Source organism: Pecten maximus, chromosome 11, assembly GCF_902652985.1.
Source record: "Pecten maximus chromosome 11, xPecMax1.1, whole genome shotgun sequence".
NCBI classification, from domain to species: Eukaryota; Metazoa; Mollusca; class Bivalvia; order Pectinida; family Pectinidae; genus Pecten; species Pecten maximus.
The window spans coordinates 32,601,827-32,614,391 of NC_047025.1; the positions used below are offsets into that span (position 1 = coordinate 32,601,827).

Below are 12,565 nucleotides of genomic sequence, written 5' to 3' on the forward strand. Positions count from 1 at the left end.
CTGTTGTCCAGTTCCATGTGTGGAAACAGCATTTAAATATTGATAGGGCATGTTTTGGCATTATAACATATTCGGTATTTGGTTTTCCGTATTAAAGTTATACACATATATTGTGTATGAATCTATTGTGATGCTGTTTTTTTTTATATTTCTTTGTTGTTGGTGCTATTGCTTACATACAATGGTCTCATGGCCAATTAAATCTTGATTTTCTAGTTAGTGGATGGACAAACTTTATAATAGATATTATTTTGTTCAGGTCGACTAATAATGGTCCTAAAACATATGAACTTGAACACGAGAGTGTCAATGATAACACCTAGCATATCGATTGTGCATTGAAACAATAACACACATTAACTAATTCGTTGTCTGGAATTTTAAAATAAACATCACACATTTAACAGCAGTGATATCAGTCACAACTTGAACAGTAACAATTAACAATAATCACATTCATTTTCACACATCTTTACATAGCACAATGTAACAACTCCAGAAATACCCTACATACGACACAGTTTATAATACTTAACAAAATGTGTACATATCTAATAACCATTTTCTTCAAAATACATTGTTTATAACATCTCTACAAGTGACTAAGGTGACTGAAATTCATTTGGATTGACTGTGTATTCATACACTCAAAAACTCCAAATCACATTCTGCATAGAACATTACATGTTTAAAGCAATCAGAAACACTGGGTTTATTGCTATATTGTAAAACTATTGGAAATGAATTTTTATAAATGGTAGCAAAACATGTGAGAACTAGAGCTGTCACCAAGGGGGTGACAAGTATATCCCCCCGCTTTTCCATGATTGGTTTGGATACTTTGTGAAGCTGCCTATTTATGGCATAATCACTTACATTGTCTTCAATTTTGTTTGATTTTGTATCCAGTAACTACTCAGCTCATTCCAAAAAAAGTAACGACAAATGATTCATTGAAAATTGCTCGACATTCGCATAGCCAGATTGCATAGCTGAACATTTGCTCAGTCGGAGGAAACTCACCAATTTTTCTTGTTAAAAGTGGCATAATTTGTTTAAAAGGACTACTTGGGGAAATCACAACACTATATGGTATTTTAACTATACACAGATTTTGTGAAAACTGAGGAAATGCATAACTGGACAAATTATAACCATTTTTCAAATATAGGAGCATAACTATGTAAAAAGCATTTTTTCGGAAAAAGCATTTACTGGAAGCACAAGTGCATGCAGTACTTCAACTGTGTAAAAAGTTTCAAGAAAATCGATTGAAAACAAAATAAATCCATAGCGGGACAAACTTGTAACCATTTCTTACGGAAAAAATTTTGCTCGTTTTTAAAGAAAAAGGGGTATAACTCTATAAGAACTGGTAATTCGGCAAAATCATTGCATAGAGCACAGCCTCATAGGGTCCACTAACTATATACCAAATTTTAGTATTAATATCCATTGAAAACAAAGCAAATGCATAGCCGGACAAGCTAGTAACCATTTTTTACATAAAGGGGCATAACTCTGAAAAAAGGTTTTTTTCGGAAGAAGCCGTTATTGGAGACACAACTTCATGCCATCCTTCAACTCTGTAAAAAGTTTCAAGAAAATCCATCAAAAACTAAGTGAATGCATAGCCGAACAAAATTTTGCTCGTTTTTAAAGAAAAAGGGGCATAACTCTATTAGAACTGGTAATTCGGCAAAATTTTTGCATAGAGCTAAGCCTCATAGGGTCCTCTAACTATACATACCAAATTTAAGTAAAATCCATTGAAAACAAAGCAAATGCATAGCCAGACAAGCTAGTAACCATTTTTTACATAAAGGGGTATAACTCTCTTAAAAAGGGCTAAATCGCAAAATCACTGCAGGGGACACAAGTTCATATGGTCTTCTAACTATATACCAAATTTGAGTGAAATCCAAAGAAATGAGCAAATGCATAGCCAGACAAATTTTGTGACAGACGGACGGTCGGACAGACGAACGGACAAGGTAATTCCAGTATAGCCCCCTAACTTCGTTGCGGGGGGTATAATAAAATATATACAATATACAGAACTGATTGTAGGTAGCAGGATAAATAATTAACCTTACAGGTAGTGCAGCAAAGAAAAAAGCAATGGTATTAAATCAACTAAAAGGACAAGTTTACACATTTAATGAAGTTTATCTAAAACCAACAACAAATAACAAATCCTGTATCATGAATGCTAACTTTCTCAAAAATATTACTCCATATCTCCAGCATTATGTCAAAGTTATCTCCCTTTTCATAATGATGTTTAACTATACATTGCAAAATTAATCACTTCCACAAAATAAAGTCACTATGGATCAAAACTAATAGACTAACTATACAAGTCTTATTTTACAACCCAACAATCCCAACATAGTCATTATCCTTATCTATCACTATGACAACATTTTGTAATTTAAGATACCTCCATAAAATGTCATTATTTCATAATTAACTAACCCAAATAGATACATAATTTTTTACACACCATCAAAATTGTCACAAATAAATCTCCCCAACATCATGTCATTATCAATTAACCCCATTATATTGAATAAACACCATTAATATCAAAATTATTTTCAAGCAATAATCAACACCAATTAACTTCCCCATTTGGACGTGAAAGGTATATGTTGGTCACCTGTCAAACTACGTGGGTTTTCTCCGGGCACTATCAGGTTTCCACCCACAAAAAGACCTCTCACAGACTTCCATCCAGACCAACAAGAGTGATCATTAATAAAATAATGTAAGTTGATATACCGTAACATTTTTTGTAATTGTTGTTAAATAAAGTTTATATTTGAGTAACAGCAATATCAAGATTAAACACAATTTATGTTTTCTTAATGAATAAACCCCAATATTGGCATAATTGCATATATACATCTTGGAGAAGACATAAGTTTCTTGCTTTCAATATTGATCAGCAGCATTTTAAACTTTGTAATTACTCAGTGTATGGTTCAGTTGACAAAGGTGTAACTGAATCACTATGATATAAACTTTCTGTTATTAGGAAATTAATATACCTGGTAATTACTGACAAGATAAATCGCTTTTAAAGACTTTTTCTGTTTCAACATTAATTGACACAACAATGAATACTGACAAGAGAATTGTTGTACATTCTTATCTCAAAAAACAGCATTAACACATTAGATATCCTGTTTATATTCTTCATTAAAAACACTCATCACAAAACTGTTTAAAGCTCTTTCACATAAAATATTCATATCCTGGTAATTAATATCTGTATAAAACAGAATACAGTTGCATGTAATCACATCTAATGGAGTGTACAATAGAGATGTGCACTGCTAATAAATCTAATTAAGTATGCTTGGTTATACATGAGGTCCTAAGGGTCTGGACAGTCACCTGAATTTTAATATAGTTATTTTTATTGCTTAGAAAATGAAGACCTATCAAGTCAGCGAGGAAAATGCATTTTAAATGATTCAAACAAAGTATTGAGAAATTATGTTTTTGAGTTGATTTCTCTATTAACAGATTTATTAGGCTTTTAAATCCAGGTTCAAATCATGAAATCTTCAGAGGTATAGCGACTCACAATTTTTATGAATTACTCATAGAATTAGAATTAAATTAAATTTTTTTCTTCATGCTTCAATAACAATTTCATGCATTTTTCTTTTCTTTTCTAGGGTCTCTATTTTCATGTCATCTTACCAAAGGAATTCTTATCAAGTTTGAAAAGTTGAAACAGTAAATTTTTTATGGATGGAGTAGAAAGGTGTGTCTCAAATCATCATCAAGCTTCACTCAGGTGATCTTAAGTAAACAGGTAGGTAATTTACACCTACACCAGTACATAGATAAGGAAGATGTTTTCACCAGGATTGAATATTTATCTTAGATAACATTTGTTTTACTTAATTTTGTGTAAAATTTTATCTTAACAAATTCACTATGACCTGTTTAAACTTATGATCTATTTAAATGAATTACACAAGGTCTAAAAAAGAATATGTGACATGTAGGCAGTGAAAAAAGAGAGAGTGAGCAGGTCTGAATGTTAAGTGTTGTAGAAACAGGACAATACACAGATTTCTCCCTTAACCTCTACAGTATCAACTGTCTTCCTTTATCTCTGTCAGAGGAATCACTTCTGGCTTCTGTTCTCCTTCCACAGCTCTCTTCAACTCCATCCTCCCCTTCCTTACCACGAACCACAACAACAGGAACGTAATCAAAATCTGAAACAGACAACAAGTCATGGAATATCAGGGTACAACAAAACTCTGAAACATACAAGTCGTGGAATATCAGGGTACAACAAAACTCTGAAACATACAAGTCGTGGAATATCAGGTTCTGGGTACAACAAAACTCTGAAACACAAAAGTCATGGAATATCAGGTTCTGGGTACAACAAAACTCTGAAACACAAAAGTCATGGATCATCAGGTTCTGGGTACAACAAAACTCTGAAACATATACAAGTCATGGAATATCAGGTTCTGGGTACAACAAAACTCTGAAACATACAAGTCATGGAATATCAGGTTCTGGGTACAACAAAACTCTGAAACACAAAAGTCATGGAATATCAGGGTACAACAAAACTCTGAAACATACAAGTCGTGGAACATCAGTTTCTCGGTACAACAAAACTCTGAAACATACAAGTCGTGGAATATCTGGGTACAACAAAACTCTGAAACATACAAGTCGTGGAATATCAGGGTACAACAAAACTCTGAAACATACAAGTCGTGGAATATCAGGGTACAACAAAACTCTGAAACACACAACAAGTCATGGATCATCAGGTTCTGGGTACAGTACAACAAAACTCTGAAACACACAACAAGTCATGGATCATCAGGTTCTGGGTACAACAAAACTCTGAAACATACAAGTCATGGAATATCAGGTTCTGGATAAAACAAAACTCTGAAACATACAAGTCGTGGAACATCAGGTTCTGGGTACAACAAAACTCTGAAACATACAAGTCGTGGAATATCAGGGTACAACAAAACTCTGAAACACACAACAAGTCATGGATCATCAGGTTCTGGGTACAACAAAACTCTGAAACATACAAGTCATGGAATATCAGGTTCTGGATAAAACAAAACTCTGAAACATACAAGTCGTGGAACATCAGGTTCTGGGTACAACAAAACTCTGAAACACAAAAGTCATGGATCATCAGGTTCTGGGTACAACAAAACTCTGAAACACAAAAGTCATGGATCATCAGGTTCTGGATAAAACAAAACTCTGAAACACACAAAAAGTCATGGAATATCAGGTTCTGGATAAAACAAAACTCTGAAACATACAAGTTGTGGATCATCAGGTTCTGAATAAAACAAAACTCTGGAACACACAAAAAGTCATGGAATATATCAGCTTTTTTTCCAGATTAAACTTCTGATAACAAAATTAAGAAACATATACAGTTAAACCAATTCAGATAAATACAAATATACACAAACCATTTAGAACAGAAGCCATTGGGTTAACAGTTCTGTTATCAGCCTGGCCAACTGTTATTATACAAATGTATATGAACTAAATTAATTTCTACAAGGGAGGTAACTCTTCCAACCCTAACAGCTACATCTTACACAGCTCCATTGAATACCTGGTATATATTTCTTTCTCTCAAAATTCACTGTATTTATCCATTTAATTTTTTACTAAAGCTAAATTATATTATCGAATACTTGATATTCTAACAGGAACTCTGTACTTCACTTCTTATGGAAGAAACGTCAGATGCTTCCTTAAACTTGACGTTGCTTCCTTAAACTTAAGTTGTATCATTAAAAAATGTATAAATCTTTCTTCCCTGGAATCACAACAAAAAACAAGTTAAACCCCAAACTACAACATATCTTACTGCTAATGTATTAATATCTTATTGTTGAAGACTTTTTGCATCCTGAACTGATTAAAACTGCACAATAGAACAAATATTATAGGTTATTTTACTTACAATTTACTATAGTTGAGGCTTATGTAGATAAGCCAGGTTTAAATAGTTAAATAACATTTACAACACTAGTCCATTGTTTGACACAATATATAGCTATAGATGTTCACATGTAATAGATATGGCCAATGCTAGCCTGAGTCTTGTGACACCTATGTTTATGGTACGGATATATTTATGATCATGAGTTAATTGATTAATAAGAAACAGATGTGTTCAGAAGGATATACCATATACATAATATGGGCCCGAGGGGTCCAGTGGAGTGACCGGTCACGTGACATGAAGTAACCATCTGATTAGTCCTAGGGTAGTGACCAGTCACGTGACATTAATTAGTAGCATCTGATTAGAGTTATTCTGATAGCGTCACTTGTCCAGCTCAGCAGCATTGGAGCCAGCTTTTATGTTATTCTCTCTGTGATTTATCCTTTGATTATCTTCGATCCCGTCATCGTAAGAAATTCATCAAATTACTGCAATATAGTGAAAGAATTAGGCCTATTTATTGTGTGAACAGTAGGTGAACTTTATTCTGATTTGGTTAAATTCGTTTTGGGGTAACGATCGCGAGTGAGGATACAAAATTCTTAACAATGGCGAGTCGCAGATCTAGATCCCGATCGAGGAATGCACCGTGGGATTCATCTAACCCAGCCAACTGGACCATGTCTCAATTAAAAGACGAACTTGTAAAATTAGGCATTAACGTCCCATCTACGGGTATGACGAAGACAGCACTAAAGGCGCTGTATCTGGAGAATGCCGGACGTCCCGTGACGACAGGCAACTCAAATAATCGGACAGAGAATTTGAGTGCGGACAGTGAAAGTTACGCCCAGACCAGGGATACAGGCAATATCCACATTTCACAGGAAAATGCTGATGTTCGGCAGCAGAACAATGATTCTAATTATACGGAGTTGCTACGTAATGCTGCAGCATTATCAAGCACAACTTCCGAAACTAACGCGCGTCATACGTCACCGGAAGTGCCTTCAACAATGACTTCCAATATGGCGGCGCCCAGTGCGATGGAAGGTATGCTTTCAACAATGCATACTATGACACAAACCATGATGTCGCTGCAACAAACAGTGCTTCAGCTAATGAGCAATAAAGACAGACAACAGAAACCAGCTGAAGAATTTACGCTTACCACAGCGTATGAATCCTTGAGAGGACATGCCCAAACTACGACTAGCGCAGGTGGGTGCCCTGTTAATCTTTCTGAGGGCATAGCTTCCGAAAGCATTCCTCATATTGACGTAGTTTCAGACGCAAATCGTAAGAAAATTCTCGAGGGCAAATACGTGAATTTAGCCTCCCTGCTGATTCCCAGGTACGAAACCGATAGGCCAGATGACATTCAGAGGAATTTGAATATCAATCTTTACAAAGAATCTGACGATCCCAGGCTAAACAAAACTCTATCCATCTCTGAGTTCATCACGGCATTTGGGAAGTTTAAACGCGTTATGTGCGATAAATTTCCGGAACGTAGGGACGAACTTGATATATATGAGGCAAACATTATTCAGGTCAGTAATGTGTATGGGCAGCGATTCTACGACTACCATTGTCAGTTCGCAATGAAAGCTGCAGCAGCTCTTCGCAACAACAACCAGAAAGTTCGTTGGGAACTAATGGACCATGGACTTCTTAGCATGGTCGTAGGCAATGCTAAGGTTAATACATGCCAGTTGTGTGGACTCACATCACATTCCACTCCATTCTGCCCCCAACAACGAGACAGAAGAAATAGTCTTAATTATGGGAAATACTATTCATCTGAGACATCATTACCCGGCAGACAATCAAAAAATGATAAAGACACTGATAGGCTAGGACGCCCCAAGATCAAAATTAACGGAGCAGAGGTGTGTAACAACTTTAACGAGGGCATGTGTCAGTTTGGTTCCAATTGTGTGTTTACTCACATATGCCTGAAATGTAGAGCCTCAAGTCACGGGGCTAAAGTATGCAGGAAAACAAGCAAAACTACGCAAGAGGATAAATGACTTGATAGTTTTCAAGGCCGACACCCCTATTAACGTAGATAGATTGAGATATGAACTTTGTCAACATCCAGATAAGCATTTTGTTAAATATCTGTGTGACGGATTAACTTTTGGCTTTGATACCATGGTTCCGGATATGGCTCTACCAAGTAAGGAATGTCACAATCTTCAATCAGCGTTGAAAGATACACAAACAGTTACAGAATTAATTCAAAGTGAGAGGAAGAAAGGTTTCCTAGCGGGTCCATTCAAAAAATTGCCATTTCCATTGTACCGTGTGAGTCCAATAGGAGTAGCATACGGAAAATATTCAGGCAAACCTCGTCTTATTGTAGACTTATCTTCACCTCACGAAGATGATGTACATCCCAGTGTGAATGATCTGATTGATAAAGAGAGTTGTTCTCTGTCATATGTTCGCATCGAAGATGCGATTAAAGTGATTCAAGAACTCGGTAAGGATACCACCATGTGCAAAACGGACATATCGGACGCCTTCAAACTTTTACCTATTCACCCATCACAATGGCATTTATACGGAATATGCTGGCAAAACCAATACTATTTTTACACACGGTTAGCTTTCGGATGCAGGTCAAGTCCAAAAATTTTTGACAATCTTTCACGTGCCATTTGCTGGATAGCTCAACACAATTATGGTATCACTTACATACTCCATCTTTTGGATGACTTTATTACATTCGAGAAACCAGGTATATGTGGGGATAGGAACATGAAAATGTTATTCCACATATTTAATACTTTGAACATTCCCATGGCTCTCCACAAAACTTGTGGACCAGAGACAGAGTTAGAATATTTAGGAATCATATTGGATTCTCACAACATGGAAGCTAGGTTGCCAGAGGACAAACTTCAAAGAGACATCGACATGTTGAGGTCATTTCAAAGTCGTCAGTCATGTACAAAGAGGGAAATTCTACAACTGTTAGGACATTTAAATTTTGCCAGCAAGGTAGTGATCCCGGGGAAAAGTTTCTTGTCTTACATTATTAAGCTGTCCACTACAGTCAAGGCTCTACACCATCATGTTAAAATTAGTAAGGAATTTAGAGAGGACATCAGAATGTGGCTTTCTTTTCTGGAAAATTGGAACGGTGTGGCCATTTTCTACAATCAACATATTACCATATCTGAAGACATTCAGTTGTACACAGACGCATCCGGCAGTATAGGATTTGGGGGATACATGCAGGGGCAGTGGTTTGCTCAGGCATGGCCGGAAACTATCAAGAGACATGTATGTAATGGAGAGGAGGTATCTATTGCATTTAAAGAGTTATATCCAATAGTGGTTGCTGCGATGATATGGGGTCACACTTGGAAGGGACTTCGTATCTTATTTAGATGTGACAATTTAGCTACAGTAGCTATCCTCCAGAAGGGACGGTCCAAAACAGGGAATATCATGCCTCTGATGCGTCGTTTGACTATGTGTGCAGCAACTAACTCCTTTGTTGTACTTTCTAAGCATGTACCAGGCAAATGTAATCTTATCGCTGATTCATTGTCTCGTTTACAGATGGCAAGATTCAGAACCTTGGCTCCAGATGCCAACCTAACGCCCTGCACAGTACCAAACCCATCGGAAGTTTTGTGGGACTAGGCTCGGTGATTGACGATCTGTGGGAAACGGCAATAGCCCCTAACACCCGACAGGCCTATAACACAGGATTTAACAACTTCATTAAATTTCTGCTATTGGCCGGTATTATGGCCAGTGTCAACTTTTCTAACCTACAAGTTACGGAGGACATGCTCATTTACTTTGTGGCCCATTGTTACAATTTGAAACTTTCATATGCTACAATCAAATTATACATGTGCGGTATAAAATTTATGTGTCTCAAACACAATATACCATTTCCTAGTTCTGCTGAATTGAGACGGATGTACGCCATCCTGGGAGGCGTGAAACGTGCACGTGGGAAGATCAGCAAACCTAGGCACCCAGTGACATTCAACATTTTGAAAGACGTATGTGGATATCTACGACAAAAGTCAACTTCCTTCGAAGACTTGATGATGCAGACAGCATGCATCGTAGCTTTCTTTGGCTTCTTGAGATGTGGTGAATTTACTGTTAAAACATCATTTGATCATACAGTGCATTTGTGCGTGAGTGATTTGATAATAACAGATGATTACGTCATGGTACACCTCAAAAGATCTAAAACGGACCCGTTTAGGGAAGGGGTGAAGTTAAAACTATTTAAAGTCGGAGGCATATTATGTCCTTATGTCGCGTGTTGTAATTACGTGTCAGCCAGACTTAGGCAGAACCCTTCACCAGACGATCCCCTGTTCATTGTGGGCAACGGACAAGCTTTAACACGTTCTATATTTATTGCCAAGTTTAAGCATGTATTGCAGTGCATAGGAATTAATTCAGAACTTTATAATGGACATTCATTTCGTATTGGAGCTGCCACCTCAGCAGCAGCAGCTCACGTGGAGGACCATCTGATTAAGGTTCTAGGAAGATGGTCCTCAGACGCTTACTGTAGATACATTAGAACGCCTCAATCTTGTATCAGAGAGGCCCAGATTGCACTTACAAAGCATTGATGCTTATCACCTATGCTACTATTGGAACTGATCTTATAGATATAGGTCATGATCATGGTTAACGTTAGATTGCATGTCTTTATATATATATATATAATTACCAGATTTTGCAGTCTTATAATTAATTTACAAATTTTTCAGGCCAGAGACTAGTGTGTATTTTGCAGTGTTCAAATTCTTTCTACTGACAGCAATGAAGTAGTTTATTTTGATATTTATATATGTATGGCCATTTCTTATTTTATTATATATTATTACTCTATCCTTTTTATCTCCTTCGTCGACATCATTCTTATCAAAAGAATATGATCTGTTTATATGTATACTGAACCAAATAACAATTGTATACAAATATATTAGGCACTTATTTTTGGGGCACTCAGCTATATTATTATCATAATTTATCAGAGTTTGGGCAGTATTTTCATGTATAAATATAAGGGTTGGTTAAAAAACCAATCTCTCATGAAAATTACCCCAAAAATATTCTAACAGTTCTGTTTTTAACCTACTATTTATATATAGGTCCAAAGGCTGGAGCAATGTAACCAAAGAGTTACAGCCAGCCATTATTATAAGTTAAGCTGGAGCAATGTAACCAAAGAGTTACAGCCAGCCATTAGTATAAGTTAAGCTGGAGCAATGTAACCAAAGAGTTACAGCCAGCCATAATTATAAGTTAAGCTGGAGCAATGTAACCAAAGAGTTACAGCCAGCCATTTTATAATAAGTATATAATGCTGGAGCAATGTAACCAAAGAGTTACAGCCAGCCTTATGTATGACAGATACATAGACCTGTAACAGAGTTACAGCAGTGTCTCATGGTAGAGCTGGAGCAATGTAACAAGAGTTACAGCCAGTTCTACAGACATCTATAGCTGAGTCTTGCCCCATGTGCCAAATTTATATTTTATATGTTTGTTGTATGTGTAATATAATCTTGAACTTTAGTGTCCATGTACAATTGTAGTATTTTTATGAATGAGTATGTTTATATATGTAAATAAATATGGTAACTATATATCAATCATCATGTTATTTGTTCTATTTAAATTGAGGCTTATGTAGATAAGCCAGGTTTAAATAGTTAAATAACATTTACAACACTAGTCCATTGTTTGACACAATATATAGCTATAGATGTTCACATGTAATAGATATGGCCAATGCTAGCCTGAGTCTTGTGACACCTATGTTTATGGTATGGATATATTTATGATCATGAGTTAATTGATTAATAAGAAACAGATGTGTTCAGAAGGATATACCATATACATAATATGGGCCCGAGGGGTCCAGTGGAGTGACCGGTCACGTGACATGAAGTAGCCATCTGATTAGTCCTAGGGTAGTGACCAGTCACGTGACATTAATTAGTAGCATCTGATTAGAGTTATTCTGATAGCGTCACTTGTCCAGCTCAGCAGCATTGGAGCCAGCTTTTATGTTATTCTCTCTGTGATTTACCACCACCACCCCAACCACCTACCTGTAATATAAGTACAAATATTAGTGTACATTTGGGGTAATGTGATACAGTCTATGATTATTAACAGGTATTGTAATTTTGACATAAACATAATATAACATAATAATTGGGTAAACTCAGTTATAGATCATGATCAGTGGGCACTGGCAAGCATTGACTTTTCATTGGGCAGTATTTTCATGTATAAATATAAGGGTTGGTTAAAAAACCAATCTCTCATGAAAATTACCCCAAAAATATTCTAACAGTTCTGTTTTTAACCTACTATTTATATATAGGTCCAAAGGCTGGAGCAATGTAACCAAAGAGTTACAGCCAGCCATTATTATAAGTTCAGCTGGAGCAATGTAACCAAAGAGTTACAGCCAGCCATTAGTATAAGTTAAGCTGGAGCAATGTAACCAAAGAGTTACAGCCAGCCATAATTATAAGTTAAGCTGGAGCAATGTAACCAAAGAGTTACATCCAGCCA

At 36.2% G+C, this 12,565-nt stretch overlaps 1 protein-coding gene across 1 annotated transcript in view; it reads right to left on the bottom strand.

Annotated features, from left to right (window-relative positions):
• Positions 1–1,579: 1,579 nt before the first annotated feature.
• Positions 1,580–12,565, bottom strand: part of LOC117337703 (transmembrane protein 64-like) — a 51,759-nt gene continuing 40,773 nt past the window's right edge. Inside the window, exon 3 of the mRNA XM_033898801.1 lies at positions 1,580–4,241. Within this exon, the coding sequence (XP_033754692.1) occupies positions 4,116–4,241 (126 nt within the window). The 3' untranslated portion in view covers positions 1,580–4,115. The remainder of the gene's footprint in view (positions 4,242–12,565) is intronic.